The sequence below is a fragment of the Coregonus clupeaformis genome, chromosome 1, assembly GCF_020615455.1.
Source record: "Coregonus clupeaformis isolate EN_2021a chromosome 1, ASM2061545v1, whole genome shotgun sequence".
Classification (NCBI taxonomy): Eukaryota; Metazoa; Chordata; class Actinopteri; order Salmoniformes; family Salmonidae; genus Coregonus; species Coregonus clupeaformis.
Window position 1 is genome coordinate 95,159,507 of NC_059192.1, and position 19,339 is coordinate 95,178,845.

Consider the following 19,339-nt stretch of genomic DNA (forward strand, 5'->3'; position numbering starts at 1 on the left):
GTTTGCTAATCCAAGTTTATCATTTTAAAAGGCTAATTGATCATTAGAAAACCTTTTTGCAATTATGTTAGCACAGCTGAAAACTGTTGTGCTGATTAAAGAAGCAATAAAACTGGCCTTCTTGAGACTAGTTGAGTATCTGGAGCATCGGCAATTGTGGGTTCGATTACAGGCTCAAAATGGCCAGAAACAAATAACTTTCTTCTGAAACTCGTCAGTCTATTCTTGTTCTGAGAAATTAAGGCTATTCCATGCGAGAAATTGCCAAGAAACTGAAGATCTCGTACAACGCTGTGAACTACTCCCTTCACAGAACAGAGCCAACTGGCTTTAACCAGAATATAAAGAGGAGTGGGAGGCCCCAGTGCACAACTGAGCAAGAGGACATATACATTAGAGTGTCTAGTTTGAGAAACAGATGCCTCACAGGTCCTCAACTGGCAGCTTCATTAAATAGTACCCGCAAAACACCAGTCTCAACGTCAACAGTGAAGAGGCGACTCCGGGATGCTGACCTTCTAAGCAGAGTTGCAAAGAAAAAGCCATATCTCAGACTGGCCAATAAAAATAAAATATTAAGATGGGCAGTCTGAGATATGGCTTTTTCTTTGCAACTCTGCCTAGAAGGTCAGCACCATGGAGTCGCCTCTTCACTGTTGACATTGAGACTGGTGTTTTGCAGGTACTATTTAATGAAGCTGCCAGTTGAGGACCTGTGAGGCGTCTGTTTCTCAAACTAGACACTCTAATGTATTTGTCCTCTTGCTCAGTTGTGCACCGGGGCCTCCCACTCCTCTTTCTATTCTGGATAGAGACAGTTTGCTGGGTTCTGTGAAGGGAGTAGTACACAGCATTGTTCAAGATCTTCAGTTTGTTGGCAATTTCTCGCATAGAATAGCCTTCATTTCTCAGAACAAGAATAGACTGACGAGAAAGTTATTTGTTTCTGGCCATTTTGAGCCTGTAATCGAACCCACAATTGCTGATGCTCCCGATACTCAACTAGTCTCAAGAAGGCCAGTTTTATTGCTTCTTTAATCAGCACAACATTTTTCAGCTGTGCTAACATAATTGCAAAAGGGTTTTCTAATGATCAATTAGCCTTTTAAAATGATAAACTTGGATTAGCAAACACAACGTGCCATTAGAACACAGTACTGATGGTTGCTGATAATGGGCCTCTGTACGCCTATGTAGATATTCCATTAAAAATCAGCCGTTTCCAGCTACAATAGCCATTTACAACATTAACAATGTCTAAACTGTATTTCTGATCAATTTGATGTTATTTTAATGGGACATTTCTAAGTGACCCCAAACTTTTGAACGGTAATGTATATCATCGTAATAATATAGTAATTAGGTATGCATAGAGTTTATGGTGAAGTAGTACTTACAGCAGGGCCAACTTTCCCATCGGGGCCGGGGCTGCCAGGGCTACCAGTCATACCCTACAGCAAGCAGGGAGAGAAGAGCACACATTAGATCAAATCAAAGTTTATTGGTCACGTACACATTTTAGCAGATGTTACAGTGGGTGTTATAGTTGGTGTTATAGCAGGTGTTATAGTGGGTGTTATAGTGGGTGTTATAGTGGGTGATGATAATGAACACAAATAATAATCAAAAACTAGAAACAGAAAAAGAGAGAGAGCGAGAGAGAGAGAGAGAGAGAGAGAGAGTGAGTGAGTGAGTGAGTGAGTGAGTGAGTGAGTGAGTGAGTGAGTGAGAGAAAGAGAGAGAGACTGATAGAAAGAGAGAGATAGAGAGAGTGTGAGTGAGTGAGTGAGTGAGTGAGAGAGAGAGAGAGAGAGAGAGAGAGAGAGAGAGAGAGAGAGAGAGAGAGAGAGAGAGAGAGAGAGAGAGAGAGAGAGAGAGAGAGAGAGAGAGAGAGAGAGAGGTGGACAGGTGACACTCACCTTGGATCCAGGCATGCCAGGCTCCCCGGGGCGACCAGCCTCACCAGTGGCACCTTGGGCTCCCATTGGTCCATTGGCTCCACGCTCACCAGGGCCACCCTATCACAAGGGAAGATCAATTGGTGATGTCTGTTTCAAGTTTTGATAGGTAACCATTACAGTCAGCTTCAGGGCTCAGAGATTAAATAGTGCTCTATGAGGGTAACCAAGCAACCAGGACACATACAGTCAGCATATTTAAAGTTACAATCTGCAGTTGCTACATCCATTTTTGGACTTATGAATTAATTATACATACCCATTGATTCTTGAAGAACATAACTTCTAAATGCCTCGTGAGCTTAGTTTAACTGTCCTCCCCATCAGAACCCAAAATAGAAGCTTGTTTTACTCCAATGTTTATAAACAATGTAAATGGAAACAAACACTGTATAGCCTCAAAACATGGTTCAATCTATAATGTTGGTATCATGGATGGTCAGTCCTTGCATCCATAGCTCTGTCTATTCATCTGAGAGTGGTTACATTTCTCCAGGTCCATTCCTCAGCTTTTTACCAAAACTAAGGCGGGGTGCCGGCTTTGTTGTTGTTTCAATTAAGGATTCCAGCTTCAAAGATAAGGATGTTTTTGCTTATCGGCTGAATTTAATTTGGTTCAATACAATGTTCTGCTTTGAAGCTTCCAATGCTCCTTGATCTCATGTATGGCCAAACATGGTGCTTTACTCTAAACAACAGGTGCCATGTTTCTTAGACATGGACTTTATAGTTTACAGTTTATTAAATATTATTATTACTATTATTATATTGGACTATAGACTCACCTTGCCACCGGCAGCTCCATCAGAGCCGGGGAAACCACGCATACCAGGCATACCCTGTTGGAAGAAACAGGACCGACACACTGTATTACACAGGGGACCATGGCACAAAGTCAGGGTTTGACTGACAAACACTGTCCCCTGGGAATTCAAGGTATTCTACTGTATGCACATGGTGACTGAGGCACTGATGGTTGTTTGTTGGGTTTTCATATTCCAAAATCGAAATGGTAATTTACTGTAATCACATGGAGATAACAAAACACAACTTTAAAAGGAATCTGTCTGTGTAGGGACACAGTTCCTATGAGTAGGGGCACTTCAGAGAAGGGGTATCTGACATGGAAGAACGGGGCTGATGGGTCGGGGGGGGGGGGTTACTTACACGCTCTCCAGGGGGTCCAACACCACCAGCTCCACCGGGCTCACCACGGGCGCCTCTCTTTCCCTCCTCCCCAGATGGGCCGGGGGGGCCACCGGGACCAGCGGAACCCTGGTTGGAGAAAGAGGAGGAGGGGATAGAGGGTTCAGACATGAGACCAGACCTGTAGTAAACTCACCTGTCTAACAATACCTTCAGAGGAAACAGGTGTCTACACCTGGGTTAGAGACATGTAGTAAACTCACCTGTCTAACAATACCTTCAGAGGAAACAGGTGTCTATACCTGGGTTAGAGACCTGTAGTAAACTCATCTGTCTAACAATACATTCAGAGGAAACATGTGTCTATACCTGGGTTAGAGACCTGTGGTCCGGTTTCCCAGACGCAGATGAAGCATAATCCTGGACAAAAAAGCTATGTCATTGGGGATTCTCCAGTGAACATGCTTTTTGGTCCACAACTGGGCTTGCTTAATCTGTGTCCCGGAAATCGGCCCTAAATGTTTTGAGACATGGTTAAGTTGATGTTTCCATAGGTTATATATAATGGAGGTCCAACTTACAGGCTCTCCCTTTACACCGGGCTCTCCCTTGGGGCCTTGGGCTCCGTGCTCACCCTGAAAGGGGAAAACACAGAAATCACATCAGCACTAGAGGTTGATGGCACCTTAATTGGGTAGGTCGGGCTCGTGGTAATGGCTGGAGTGGAATAAGTGGAATGGTATCAAATATATCAATCACATGGTTTGATTCCATTCCATTCGCTCTATTCCAGCCATTATTATGAGCCGTCCTCCCCTCAGCAGCCTCCTCTGCACATCAGGTAACACTCACCACTACTTCCTGGTCAATACTACACATCACAAAATTGAGTGCAGTGCCACAAACGTTTCATAGTTTTTATACCCCCATAGAGATGCATTAAATTACTGTGTTGTACTGAATTCTGTGTAGTACCAATTCACAAAGCAATACTCAGCACCAATCAAAACAGTCCAAGCACAGCACAAAATGGAGCAGAGCTGCAAACGTTTACATTAAATGCTATTTGACCAATTTACAAAATAGTGATCGTAACAGTGGTACTCACATGGTTACCCTTGGGGCCGGGGCCACCACCAGCTCCGGGAGGTCCAGCGGGGCCACGGGATCCTGGGAAACCAGGAGCACCAGAGATACCAACAGCACCCTATGGGACAGACAAGAGAACACACACGTTAATGCTCCACAACCAGTATGCATGCACATACTATAGTCTTAGTGGCTTTGCATAGAAGCGTCTGCTAAATGGCATTTATTATCATTAGTATATTATGTATTGTATTACCAGTGTTCATTTGAACATAATCAATCATAGATCATCAGTTTGATGTATCCACAAGGGTCATACTTACAGTGGCACCCTTTCCTCCTGGTTGGCCATCACTTCCGGGGGCACCCTGTTTGGTTACAGGAAAGGAGAGGGAAACAGAGGGGAAGAGAGGGGGGGACATTATATTACAGTAAACTTCAGGGGTCAGGGGTTAAATGGTGCACTATGAGGGTAACCATAAGCATATACACATATATAAGGATAATTACCTATATAAAGATAAGGACCTATATAAAGATAATGACCTATATAAAGATAAGGACCTATACATATATAAGATAAGGACATATAAGCATAGGCAACCAGGACAAATAATAATATAAGCATGTAAGGGCAACCATGTACAACAGTACTCACAGAGGGTCCAGCAGCACCAGCGGGTCCAGGGTTACCGGGCTCTCCACGAGATCCTTGGGGTCCGTCTGAGCCACGGCCTCCCTGAGGACCGGTCTCTCCCTAAAGGGGGCAGCAGAGAGGACATTAGGAGGGTGCTGGGTGTTCACATTTGAGACTGATGTTATTGTTTTGTGTGTGTGTGTGTATGTGTGTGTGTGTGTGTGTGTGTGTGTGTGTGTGTGTGTGTGTGTGTGTGTGTGTGTGTGTGTGTGTGTGTGTGTGTGTGTGTGTGTGTGTGTGTGTGTGTGTGTGTGTGTGTGTGTGTGTGTGTGTGTGTGTGTGTGTGTGTGTGTGTGTGTGCGTGTGCGTGTGCGTGTGAATGTAGGAAAATAATGAATCATTGTTTGTTTTTATGTGTCACTGTTTCCTCTCTAATAGAGCTCTGTACATTACAGTAGTCTCTTACTGTTTCCTCTCTAATAGAGCTCTGTACATTACAGTAGTCTCTTACTGTTTCCTCTCTAATAGAGCTCTGTACATTACAGTAGTCTCTTACTGTTTCCTCTCTAATAGAGCTCTGTACATTACAGTAGTCTCTCACTGTTTCCTCTCTAATAGAGCTCTGTACATTACAGTAGTCTCTCACTGTTTCCTCTCTAATAGAGCTCTGTATATTACAGTAGCCTACAGTTAAGAGACAGGACGGCGGTGTTCCACGAGGTGTTAATCTGCCATCAGGTGGCCACTACCTGTATCAGATCAGGTTCTCAATCTGGGTCCTAATTCTCTGCCCTTCTGCCCCAAGACTGCACTTGTTCACTTCCCTTCATGGATTTCAGAGGAAAGGACTGGCGTAAGAAATATGGCTGAAACTGACTCCAATGCTATCCAATTGAGAGATAATTGGGAAGCAACAAATGGATTAGGGTTAGGGGTAGGGGTTTGGGGTTTAGGGGTAGGGGTTTGGGGTTTAGGGTTTAGGGGTAGGGGTTTGGGGTTTAGGGGTAGGGGTTTGGGGTTTAGGGGTAGGGGTTTGGGGTTTAGGGGTAGGTGTTTGGGGTTAGGAGTTAGGGGGTGGGAGGTGGGGGCTATGACATACCTTAGCTCCAGCGCCTCCGGGGAATCCAGGGGGACCAGATGGGCCAGTGGGTCCCTGAAGAGATCAAATAAAAATTATTTAGTTAAATTCACAGTCAGGACTAACACATGGCACTGAGTGGTGTACTCTGAATTGCTACGACAGGTAGGGTTAGTCACCAGTAATAAAGATACTTACAGGGGATCCAGCAGGACCAGAGTTACCATCATTACCACGAGCACCCTAGAGGAAGAGGTTTTACACTGTTATGACCATTCCCTACTAAATATTCCAAAAGCCAGACATGGGCATGGTGAACATCTTTAGTTATTTATTGTACTGCAGCAATACTTTTACTATATGACAACAAGTCACAGACTTGTCTGTGTCATTCTAGATAGTGTTTACAGTATTGCTGCTATTCATAGTTGTGGTTATGTGTTATACTTACATTCAATCAATAAATTCAATCAACCAATCAACCAATCACCAACCAATCAATCAATCACCAACCAACCAATCAATCAATCAATAACCAACCAACCAATCAATCAATAAATCACCAACCAACCAACCAACCAACCACCAACCAATCAATCAATCAATCAATCAATCAATCAATCTCTCAAATGAACAGTGAAGGTTGTGCTGTGCAGTCCTTACAGAAGGGCCAGCGGGTCCGGGGCGGCCTCTCTCACCAGGAAGACCACGAGCACCCTGGGAAGAGGAAGAGGGAGGAAGAGAGGAGTAAGAGAGGGAGGAAGAGGAGAGGAAGAGAGGGGGGAAGAGAGGAGGAAGAGAGGGAGGCAGAGGGGGAGGAAGAGAGGGAGGAAGAGGGGGAGGAAGAGAGAGAGTTCTGTAATGCTAGAGAGTACAGTAATGACTAAACAATGTCAATGGCTGGCTACTTTTACTGGACCGTAATGTTTGTTCAGAAAACTGACATTATTTAGTAATTTCTACTACTGGAAGGCAGGTTGATGTCTTTAAAGTTCCTAAGAGTTAATGGCCTCTGATATGTTTATTGAGACGAGAGCATTACTCAAATCAAAGTGCATTTGTCAGATGCACAGGATACTCACCATAGCACCGGGGTTACCGTTGGATCCAGGGGCACCACCCTCTCCCTGTGGTCAGAGGGAACAGATGAGTTCTCCAGTACAGGTAACGATAGACGTACATTGTGATAGATATCATTAGATTGACCTCTAACCTTAGGGCCGGCTGGGCCACCATCTCCCTTGGCTCCATCCATTCCATTGAAACCCTGAGGAGGAAATCAAAGAGCATTTTTAGGTGTCATTCTGTACGATTAGGAGTTTAATGCAGGAATGTAGTAGTGTCATGGCTGTCATATCATCATGGGATTAGGGTGAAGTTGCCCCTAGTCGCTTTTCTTGGGTCAGTTATACATTTCCCCTACTAATGGTTAGGGATTGGATTTCGGGAGGGAAAGCTGATCCTAGATCTGAACCTAGGGGAAACTTCACCCTGGAGCATCCTCATGTCCCTCCTCCTACTACTCACTCTATGTCCCTTGATGCCGGGGAGGCCAGGAGTTCCGGGGGTTCCACGAGCACCCTGTAGGGCAGAAGAAGAAGGAATGTTGTGGACTCGTCTACATAACAGACATAAACCATACAGTCTTCATTCTTCATGTACTGTATGTCTTTTCAGTGCTGAAACTAACTTGACTTTGTATTAGTGGTTATTTACTTTAATGTTCATCTATTAGAATGGTTCTAATTCAACTTTAAAGTCCACCCTGTAGGTCCTCTACTTTAAAGTCCACCCTGTAGGTCCTCTACTTTAAAGTCCACCCTGTAGGTCCTCTACTTTAAAGTCCACCCTGTAGGTTCTCTACTTTAAAGTCCACCCTGTAGGTCCTCTACTTTAAAGTCCACCCTGTAGGTCCTCTACTTTAAAGTCTACCCTGTAGGTCCTCTACTTTAAAGTCCACCCTGTAGGTCCTCTACTTTAAAGTCCACCCTGTAGGTCCTCTACTTTAAAGTCCACCCTGTAGGTCCTCTACTTTAAAGATCAATCTGTAGCTCCTCTACTTTAAAGTCCACCCTGTAGGTCCTCTAATTTAAAGTCCACCCTGTAGGTCCTCTACTTTAAAGATCAATCTGTAGGTACTCTACTTTAAAGTCCACCCTGTAGGTCCTCTACTTTAAAGTCCAACCTGTAGGTCCTCTACTTTAAAGTCCACCCTGTAGGTCCTCTACTTTAAAATCCACCTTGTAGGTCCTCTACTTTAAAGTCCACCCTGTAGGTCCTCTACTTTAAAGTCCACCCTGTAGGTCCTCTACTTTAAAGTCCACCCTGTAGGTCCTCTACTTTAAAGTCCACCCTGTAGGTCCTCTACTTTAAAGTCCACCCTGTAGGACCTCTACTTTAAAGTCCACCCTGTAGGTCCTCTACTTTAAAGATCACCCTGTAGGTCCTCTACTTTAAAGTCCACCCTGTAGGTCCTCTACTTTAAAGATCAATCTGTAGGTCCTTTACTGATATTTGGGCTGCATCCCAAATAGCACCCTATTCACCATATAGTGCACTACTTTTGACCAGAGACCTGAGGGCACTGCAGAGGGAACAGGGAGCCATTTGGAACCCATACTTGGTATCAGAACCAGGTCTGTTTGGATAGGCGCATCTGACCCTTGATCTATAGGGTTAGAGGGCCACTCACCTGAGGGCCAGCGGAGCCACGCTCACCGGGGCGACCAGACCTGCCAGGCTCACCCTGCAGAGGAGAGAGGAGAGCGAGGTTAATGGAGAGACAGAGAGGTTCTCTCACTGTGAACAATGCTAATGGCAAACAGTGATAATAATGTGGCATAACAAATTGCATAAAAAAGTGATGATAAAATTCCATATATTATGATTATATTATATATATATATATATATATATTATGAATACAGTATGTATGCAATGATGTAATCATAACATGTCAATATACAGTGGGGGGAAATATGATGGTGTAAGTTGAATATATACAGTGGGGGGAAATGTTATGATGTAAGTTGAATATTTACAGTGGGGGAAAATATTATGGTGTAAGTCGCAAAGGAGGAAAACTAGAGGAAGTCTACGGTGAGTTCTGTTTACTGTCTTTACTAATGATCAGGGTTTCTGAGCTACAGATCTGACAAATGGAATGAGATAGAAGGAAAGTTGAGATCATGAAAACATTACTTACATTATCTCCGTTCTTGCCTGGGGGGCCCATTGTACCACGTTGACCCATGGGACCCTACAGGGAACAAACAAGCATGAAGGGAGGTGTGTGTGTGTGTGTGTGTGTGTGTTGCTTTGTGTCAAGGTCAAAGGTTACTGGTGTATAGTATACAGTTATTCTGACTGCAATACAGCACAAATGACAGGGCTCAGTGAAATATAATGTACACGAGAGTGTGAATAGTCAGTGTTTGTGTGTGTGGGCGTGGGAGGTGGCTACTACAACATGGTCATGGACAGGAAGTGATGCGTTCAGAATGTGTGTGAATTGATATTTACAGGCAGAGGAAGTTGTAATTTTTGTATACTCACAGCACTGCCAGGCTCACCGGGCTCGCCAGGGGGACCATGATGACCGGGCGGACCCTGGCGGAGGACATGAACACAGATCAGACCATGTGACACAGGGTATATAAGCTATAAGACTTATTATTATAACAAATGATGGGACATTTTCCAGGAAACAAATGAATCCTAGTCCTGTATGTACTAAAAGGCTTTTTCAAAGGAGATTCTCCATTGAGTATACTTTGTAGTCCCACACTAGTGTTAATCTCCGTCCGGGAAACCGGCCCTATAAGACGTAGTGTTTTAAGACATAAATATACTACTGCCATTTTTTTTAAACAATTATAACTGGAATGATTTTCACACCTATAGACATATTATGGTCAGAGGGAACTGATGACATTAGAATGTACCTGGTATATTGAAGACAGATTAAAATAAAAATGAGATGAGTGAAGTTGGTGTTGTTGACAACACATCAAATTATGAATGAGAGGATACTTACAGTGTTGCCTGGTGGGCCAGGGAGACCACGGGGACCCATTGGGCCCTGTTGGAAAACACAACAACCAATGAATCAAGTCATCCATTTCCAGCAGTACTTTACCTCTTTTGATTGAGATAAAGTGATTCTGTGAGATATTGTTATCTAAAGGATTAAATATATAGCTGATCATTGTGAGCGATCACTACCAGAGGACTACTGCAAACCTGAAAGCATCTTACTGTTTAATAACTAGCTTAGTATAAAATATACTGTGTTGACAGGATCCATGATCTTCTTCAAAAACACCAATACCAATCTGGTCTGCCTGGGGTCTGGCTATGTGATTGCGTAACTCTGACAGCTATTTTTGTAGATGTTTGGTAATAGACCATTGTTGGCCATTCGTGAAGACAGTTTTGCATTGCAGCAGTCCACAATAGCATACATGAGCTGTGTTTCGTATAGTTATGATACTGTCCCTCCTGAAGGGGTTTGTCTCAGCGAGGACCATTTTGGAAAAAAAGTGTTTTAATTAGTACTTTTATGTGCTATCCTCTGGGAATACAATGTACATGTATATCTTGCTGTATATGTTTTTACGAAAAAATTTAATAAATTTAATTCAATTTAGCCTGGAAATGTGGCTTCCCTCTCTGTATTAAACAGCACAGAGGAAGCAAAAAATACATTGGTACCATTGGTCCCTGTTGAGCCTGGCCGCCGCTGGATTTCTCATCATAACCATGGTGCATCTGAGGAGAGAAGTTCTGTAGGGAAGGAAAGACATGATCAATTGGTTTCTAAAAATGGTTAGCTTTGGATGTTTCTAAAGCATACAACATAGAGATGACAAAACATCTAAATACGTTTATAACTGGTTATAACTGTTAATAACACTGTCTGTAAGTAATGTTTATAATTGGTTATAACTGTTAATAACACTGTCTGTAAGTAATGTTTATAATTGGTTATAACTGTTAATAACACTGTCTGTAAGTAATGTTTATAATTGGTTATAACTGTTAATAACTCTGTCTGCAAGTAATGTTTATAATTGGTTATAACCGTTAATAACACTGTCTGTACTGTAAGTAATGTTTACAATTGGTTATAACTGTTAATAACACTGTATATACTATAAGTCATGTTTATAATTGGTTATAACTGTTAATAACACTGTCTGTAAGTAATGTTTACAATTGGTTATAACTGTTGATAACACTGTCTGTAAGTCATGTTTATAATTGGTTATAACTGTTAATAACACTGTCTGTAAGTCATGTTTATAATTGGTTATATATGTTAATAACACTGTCTGTAAGTCATGTTTATAATTGTTTATAACTGTTAATAACACTGTCTGTAAGTCATGTTTATAATTGGTTATAACTGTTAATAACACTGTCTGTAAGTAATGTTTATAATTGGTTATTTTTAGTGATCCAATTGACATTTTAGTCATTTTGCAGACGCTCTTATCCAGAGCGACTTACAATTAGTGAGTGCATACATTTTTCATACTGGCCCCCCGTGGGCCAGTATGAAGATATGTATGAATAACTGTTAATAACACTGTCTGTAACTCAAACTCCCAAATGGCACCCTATTCCCTATATAGCGCACTACTTTTGACCAGGGACCATAGTCCAAAAGTAGTGTTCTATGAAGGGAATGGGCTCTGGTCAAAAGTAGTGCACTATATAGGGAACAGGGTGCCATTTGGGATGTAGCTTTAGTCATGTAGGGTGAAAAAACTGCTTGCTACATCCAACAATTCATCATAAAATGGGGCTAGTATCTACTATTATCACTATTAACAAGTCTTTCTAGTCCAAAGCTCTTCAACCCTGTTCCTGGAGAACTACCATCCTGTAGGTTTTCAATCCAACTCTAATCTAGCGCACCTGATTCTAATAATTAGAATCTGGTACAAGACTGGCATTAACTGGATATTAATAACTCTGGTACAAGACTGGTAGTAACTGGATATGAATAACTCTGGTACAAGACTGGTAGTAACTGGACATGAATAACTCTGGTACAAGACTGGTAGTAACTGGATATTAATAACTGGTACAAGACTGGTAGTAACTGGACATGAATAACTCTGGTACAAGACTGGTAGTAACTGGATATTAATAACTCTGGTACAAGACTGGTAGTAACTGGATATTAATAACTCTGGTACAAGACTGGTAGTAACTGGATATTAATAACTCTGGTACAAGACTGGTAGTAACTGGATATTAATAACTCTGGTACAAGACTGGTAGTAACTGGACATGAATAACTCTGGTACAAGACTGGTAGTAACTGGACATGAATAACTCTGGTACAAGACCGGTAGTAACTGGACAATATCCACAGGAAATAGGCAGTGGATATTATTTTGTCATGGAGGTTACTTACTCCGCCGCCAAGGCCAGGAGGTCCAGGGGGGCCTGGGGGACCGGGAAGGCCAGGCTGGCCGTCCATGCCATCGTTACCGGGAACACCCTCAGGACCCTGGAGAGATGTACAGACAGACAGACAGCTAGTCAGTAACAGAGACAGAGAGATGGACAGACAGCTACTCAGTAACAGCTCAGCCTTCAACAACCCATGGCTGAGTTACTTAGATAAATACAGTTCTGTGTGCACTGCATTAGACAAATCAAGACTATCTTCTAATGCACTTCATAAGATAAATGATATTTGAATTGGTATAGACCTAAAAATGGTGAAGTAGTGCATGTCGTGAATCACATTCTGCCTTTGTTGATTTCTTTCTTTAAAATGTCTCAAATCATTAACACTGCTTGGTATGCAAGTGCTGATTAGGCAACTCAAAGAGTAGAGGCTGCAGCATGGGCTACAAACCTACATGGAACAATGATCCATACATTTGACCTGTGTTGCAAAGGTAAAGGTTTAACCAAAGGTCAATAGGTCAATATGTTGAATATTTGGAAAATCGATTTCAGTCCCTAGAAACTAATGTCAACCTTTACTTTTAAAGACTGGTGTAAGTTAAACAGTAAAATAACATTGTACTGTAAAAACTATAATGCAAAATAGCTTTGCTGTGTTCAATAGGTGTGTTCAATAGGTGTGTTCAATAGGTGTGTTCAATAGGTGAGTTAAATAGGTGTGTTCAATAGGTGTGTTCAATAGGTGTGTTCAATAGGTGTGTTCAATAGGTGAGTTCAATAGGTGTGTTCATGAGGTGTGTTCAATAGGTGTGTTCCATAGGTATTTTATATAGGTGTGTTCAATAGGTGTGTAAACTCAGAACCTAATCTCACTGGTTAGTTACTCAATTTGATTCTGTACTGAACAGAAGCAGCAGATAAGCCAAAGACCATCTCCAGCTCCTCCCCTTCCTAAATGTCCAGCTGTGTTTACAATCCTTTACAGTTCAAATCCCAACCTCCACTTCAAGCACCACTTCCGCAAAGCCATGATTTGTCAGAATAATCAATGACACTAATCCACCATACCAGAATATGTTTTTCCTTAGGCCTCTCATGGAACAACTAAACCATAGACACGTAGCTAGCTATACAATTGAATTCCAGAAAAGAAACAACTTCAAGTTGAACTTCAAGTTAAACTTATGTCCTAAATTTAACTTGAAACTTACATCATCACCCTTGGGGCCAACTTCTCCCTGTGGTCCCTGAGGGAGAACAACAAGAGAAGGAGAATCAGGTGTGCTGCAGTGCTGCTTTCACAATTAGAGAGGTGTAGGTCTACTGAGAGAGGTGTAGGTCTACCGCAGGCAGTACACATGTACATTAGGTCTAGCACAAATAAAGGCATTGAACGTTTGTTTGGTGGAGGGTCAAATGGTAAGCCTACAGCACATTCGAAAGGTATCACAGTTTGAATGAACTGAAATGAATAGCATGCACCGCACATTTCAACAAATATTACCCATAACGAACATAATGGGCTCATTCATGACGCCTAAAAGCAGGTTAATATGAAAACAGTCATGCACTAATACATTTTCACCGACATAAATCAATCCTAGGGGTAAAATGTGCATAAATACCTTAGGCACCACCGTGGGACCTATGAAATCAATTGAGAGGAAAATATAATATTATTATTAGCCCTTGTAAACTCATATCAAACATGAACTGTGTACTAGTAGTATCATGTAAAACAATTATTCTCAATGTACAATAATACTGTGTTGACAATGAATGCATGATGGCTGGACCCCATACAGCAGTGTGAAGGCATCACAGACCTAATGCTGATTAGGCCTATATATGAGGGGATGTGAGTGTAAAATGAATCTACACATCCACATCTCCAGCATTGAACAGGGTTCATCCATTCATTAAGAAGGTGGAAGGGAAAAGAGAAGTAATAGTAATATCCAATTTGATTATTTGCTGCTCATCCTCAATAAGGTATCCACAGTGCATTCTAAGTAATGGCCAGCCCAGTCTGGCCGGTGTAGCCTAAGGCCTGCTCGGTTCCTTTTGGGGTTTGTCCCCCTCTGTCTATAACTGGAAACGTTGCAGCCAACTTGTACCACTAGGCAGCGCCAGAACGCTACCACAAAGCACAGGTGTATAAGATCATCAAAGGTAGGCTACCCTCCTCTGAGTCGTCGGGGCAGATAGGACAGCATTCGCCGTCGGGGATGATAGGGTCGGCGCAGTCGGTTGTGTCCTCACAAATCACTTCATCGCACATAACGGTTCCGCTGTCGCAGACGCAGATCTGGCAGGGTTCTGGTTTCCACACATCCTTATCGTTGTACTGTTGGCCATCCAACGAGCAGCTGCCGAATCCACCTGGGAAGATGGAGAGTTTTGGGGACGCAAGGTAAGTCACATGGCAAATAAATATACCTATCAGAAGTGATCATTTCAGAAGTAAAACAATGCACGTACCTATACTGTCTGTAGGTCTGATAAAAATGAGACATAATTTAAACAGAACAAACTGTTTAGGCCTACTACTTCTAACGTGTAGGCTAAACCCAAACCTCTTTTAATAAAAATGACACAATACAGGAAAAACTAGAAAATAGCAAACCAGTCATGACTGTGAAACTCAAGTCCTGCCACAGGTAGGCCTAATGTAGGATTCTAGGAGGCCTCAATTAATGATATAGGTCTAAGTTTGGCTATGCCTAGACCTACCAAGATCCCAAAGGCTCAAGGCCCAACTTGAGAATCCTTTAGATATTTCTTAGATATAGGCCTATTTAGAGAATTCTTCAGAAAAAGCCCACAGAGACCCTACTACTCCCTACTATAAGCATAAATTAACTGAATGTCCTATTGCATTGCACTAGTTGTTGCCTTTGCAGTAGACCAGCATTGGCCAAAGGCCATGGGGATGTCTAATGGAAGTTGTAACGTGGTCGCTGAAAATGGCCCCTTGAAACATAAAAAGGTTTCCAAATGCTTTGTGGCATGCATAATGTGTAATGGCAATTACCAAGGCCTCTGTTTGAACTTTGAACTACAAGTGATGCTATAGTCAACATCAGACAGGCCTGTAGGCTTGGCCCTCTGGCTGGGGTTCGGGTGGGGCCCTATCCTTGTGTTGTAATTCTAGTGATGAGGCCTACATTTCTAATATGTACCACATGGCGGCGCTCCCAGGCTGTACAATGACATTATCCTACGAGCCACACGCCCCTAGCTATATCCAATCTGATTAATTGATGTCTAGACAATTCCACTGAAGACGTCATAGTTAAACTATTTTCACTTAATTTGCCTCCCTGGTTTAAAGTTATTCTAAAGCAAAAACGTATTCTTGCAGATTCCATGGAGTTTATTAAATAGGTTACAAACTTCAATTTATACTAGTAGGTTAATGAAGAATAAGGCGTGGCTTTCCTATTTTCTAATCTTTCAGGAGCTCGTTCCAGTCCAGGTATAATTCGTTGTTGCGTTTGTACATAATATAATTCCTAGATTTTGGTGATAGGCCTCAGTTGCAAATTAACTTTTGTTCTGAGCTTTTTTTCAGAAAAATATGTCCCTATTGCTTATTTTTATTTAATTAACATCAGTAATATACTTTTTTCAAGTGGTTTGTATATTTGTAGTTTATTCCAATTCCATCTGAACATCATGTCATCATTGCGCATCCAAGCTTTTGCAGCAGCTAGAATTCCCCTTGCCGGAGGACAAGGAATAAATAGCGCGTGAACAGCGAGGGCAGGGGCGCACTAAACATGTGTCTGCACGCCAGGGAACACTCAGCCATGGAAGCAGAAAAATATAAAATCCTTGTTCAATGCATCGAGCTTCGGAGCTCCAAAAGCAATGGTATAACCCCTTTGATGATGTTTGCTGACAATTTAACGCCAAGTGTCCCACAGGATAGGTAAGCATCATTTGCAACATCCCAAACACAAAAGAAAAGTGCGCAGCATCCTTTTACGCGCTATCCAATTGTTCCTGCGAGCGTCCCTGTCCCATAATCTCATATAAAGTGATACTTACTATCGTCCTCTCCTTGACCTCTCGCCAATAGCACTGTTGCGCTTAACAACAGCGCTAACCGAATATCCACAAAGCTGAACATGTCTAAATATTAGACATGTAGACTCTTTGAGGCAAGGGAAATCCTGGTTTTACTCCTCAGACTCCAACCATAAAACGTAGGGTCCGGTTCTTTGTTACTCCAATCCAGACCCTGACAGAACCTCCCTACTGCCTAAACAAATGAGTAAACTGGGCTTTTATATGCCAAACTTTTGGGGAGGTCTTGGGAGCAGAAGATAAGTTGTACATGTTCAAGAGAAAGGAGTCCCTCCTTCACAGTTCGGGGGGTTAAAACATGTCAAACGAGTTCACATTTTGGTTAAAACGTGGACATTCAAACACGGGGGCTGTCATCTTCCGACTCCATGGATTTACTTTGCATATTCAAACGAACTATATTCAACCCTATTTAAATCTTGATAGTAGACTATTCAACTTGAGGCAACGTGTCAGCAACGTTTTTAAATCAACATTTTGGAACATGCAATCAAGTGTTTCATTATTTCAATTGCGTTGTATGCTAAGGATTTTATTTGATGTGGAATAGTAACAGCTGGGTTTAGGTTGTGCAACTTCAGATGATGTTGTTGCATGGGGATGTTTTCCAGCAGACACCTTTGTGTTATGGAATATCAGAATGCAAGGATCTGAATAATTATCTGATTGCGACAGATCATGGAAATTGCTTCAGAAATTAAGCTTTGATTGACGTTTACGCACAGTTTTACACATGTTAATTGTTTACACATATAGATGCTATTCAAGGCTGGCTAAGGGAGCCTTCAGTTGATACATCTCTTATGGGGTCTCATGTAGTTTTATTGATTGATAGCAATGATAGCCATAATGTTTACATTATTGGGTCGAACAGTTGGATGCTATCGGAATGGTTTGGAAATAAATCACCCTTGACAATAATTGGAAACGTGGCATAGAGTGGCCTAGTTGTGAATATAGATGACCTAGGATTGTGCTAAGATAGTCTTGAGTTAATGAGCTTTGAACAGATATGTGCCATGAGTTTATAGTTGTTGAGATGATTTTGAAATGAATGTATTACTTGTATTGGCTACACTCTCATTCAAGTTTTTACTTGACACCAACACAGTGACTGACGTTTTGTATCAAAACAAAACTTCAATTACAATTCCATCCCTAAAACGTGCATCCAACATTCGGTTTTTATTTATTTTGTTCATTATGATTTTGTTTCACTCGTCACAGTGTTTGGTTGACACAAATTTCACAAAGACAATTGAATGGCACATATGATCCAGCACAACAATCAATTCTGGCATTGAATGCACTGTAATTACATGACATGCATAATGCAGCTTCTTCACATCTGGGTTGCCCCTCCCATGTGTATGATGATGCTAGAGAAGAAGGAGAGTAGAAAATGTGGCAGTATTACAAAGCCCTCTCATTGCACTCTCAGTGAGAGGACACGTTGCAGCTTCTATTAACGTAGCCATATCTGACATCATTCCTTCGCCAATTAGCTTTTTTATCTACTGTATGCCACTGAGGCACCTAACCTATAAACATTTATCTGACTTTCTAATTACAATGGGTGAACAAATCAGAGGGAACAATTACATGTTTTGCAGCATTATAATTTCAACTTTTAATATGTTAATTACAGTATCTTCAGCATCACTAAGAGAGGAAGTCACATTTATAAATTTAATGACCTACTGTTTAAAAATGAAAGAGGACTCAATGACTTAGGACACTGCAATATTTTCCATAAACATTCATATACACGCTCATACTGGACATCACAAATAACTAGTGCATTTTTGATAGTCTTTCTGTTCATAACACCTGATACACCTGCCGCATGGCTGAGGTTGGGCATCCACTGCCCATTATTCTCCACAGTTCCAGTTTCCAGACTTGTTCAGGTGCCAGTTTGTAACGCTAAACAGTTTTTGGTTTGTTGCTGTGCTCTTAACAACCCAGTGAAAGCTGGTGAGGCGGACTGTCTCTTCTAACGATTGTTTAGTAGACAGGCAGCTGTCAATGACCTTATTCTCAACTCCATTAACACTTCTAAACAGCTTCTGAATTTTTCTTTGATGTGTTAAGCTGTGCTATTAAATTATGTCACCTATCTTTCATCACCTAGGCTTATTTGATATACAGTATCTGTAATATATCTATATTATTGGTGTTATATACACTACCAGTCAAAAGTTTGGACACACCTACTCATTCAAGGGTTTTTCTTTATTTGTACTATTTTGTACATTGTAGAATAATAGTGAAGACATCAAAAGTATGAATTAACACATTTGGAATCATGTAGTAACCAAAAATATATTTGATATTTGATATTCTTCAAATAGCCACCATTTGCCTTGATGACAGCTTTGCACACTCTTGGCATATATATATATGCTGCTGGGTGTTGTATATATATATATGCTTGGTGTTATATATATATCTATATGCTGCTGGGTGTTGTATATATCTATATGCTGGGTGTTATATATATCTATATGCTGGGTGTTATTGTCACACCAGCCTTTGCTTTGGCTCCCCCTCCTGTCCAGCTCAGGCGTTCGGCGTCGCCGGCCATCTAGCTGCTGCCGAACCTGCTGCTGGCAAACGCCCTTCACTCATCAACCCCGGACTTGTCTCGTCATCATTACACACACCTGGTTCCAATCCCCACTCTATCACTGTATATATACTCCCTCTGTCATTTGTCATTGTATATGTTGCTTGTTGTCCTGAGAGGAATCTCTCCTACTATTTCCTGAGTGCTTTATATTTTGCACTGTGGGTTTCGTCCCGCTTTAAGCTAATAAATTCAGTAGTTCTAAACCTGCAACTGCCTCCTGCCTACTCCTCTCTACACTTGTGACAGTTATATATATATATATATGCTGCTGGGTGTTA

At 41.6% G+C, this 19,339-nt stretch overlaps 1 protein-coding gene across 1 annotated transcript in view; it reads right to left on the reverse strand.

Moving 5' to 3' along the window:
* LOC121577829 (collagen alpha-1(I) chain) overlaps positions 1–16,607 on the reverse strand; it is a 30,151-nt gene extending 13,544 nt beyond the window's left edge. The window contains exons 1-24 of the mRNA XM_041891754.2: positions 16,391–16,607; positions 14,519–14,719; positions 13,963–13,982; positions 13,549–13,584; positions 12,336–12,431; positions 10,622–10,693; positions 9,945–9,989; positions 9,464–9,517; positions 9,114–9,167; positions 8,601–8,654; positions 7,436–7,489; positions 7,122–7,175; positions 6,991–7,035; positions 6,572–6,625; positions 6,107–6,151; positions 5,930–5,983; positions 4,852–4,950; positions 4,517–4,561; positions 4,213–4,311; positions 3,686–3,739; positions 3,126–3,233; positions 2,744–2,797; positions 1,920–2,018; positions 1,398–1,451 (exon numbers count right to left, since the gene is read on the reverse strand). Of these exons, the coding sequence (XP_041747688.1) occupies positions 1,398–1,451; positions 1,920–2,018; positions 2,744–2,797; positions 3,126–3,233; positions 3,686–3,739; positions 4,213–4,311; positions 4,517–4,561; positions 4,852–4,950; positions 5,930–5,983; positions 6,107–6,151; positions 6,572–6,625; positions 6,991–7,035; positions 7,122–7,175; positions 7,436–7,489; positions 8,601–8,654; positions 9,114–9,167; positions 9,464–9,517; positions 9,945–9,989; positions 10,622–10,693; positions 12,336–12,431; positions 13,549–13,584; positions 13,963–13,982; positions 14,519–14,719; positions 16,391–16,472 (1,632 nt within the window). The 5' untranslated portion in view covers positions 16,473–16,607. The remainder of the gene's footprint in view (positions 1–1,397; positions 1,452–1,919; positions 2,019–2,743; positions 2,798–3,125; positions 3,234–3,685; positions 3,740–4,212; positions 4,312–4,516; positions 4,562–4,851; positions 4,951–5,929; positions 5,984–6,106; positions 6,152–6,571; positions 6,626–6,990; positions 7,036–7,121; positions 7,176–7,435; positions 7,490–8,600; positions 8,655–9,113; positions 9,168–9,463; positions 9,518–9,944; positions 9,990–10,621; positions 10,694–12,335; positions 12,432–13,548; positions 13,585–13,962; positions 13,983–14,518; positions 14,720–16,390) is intronic.
* Between the last annotated feature and the right edge of the window lie 2,732 nt (positions 16,608–19,339).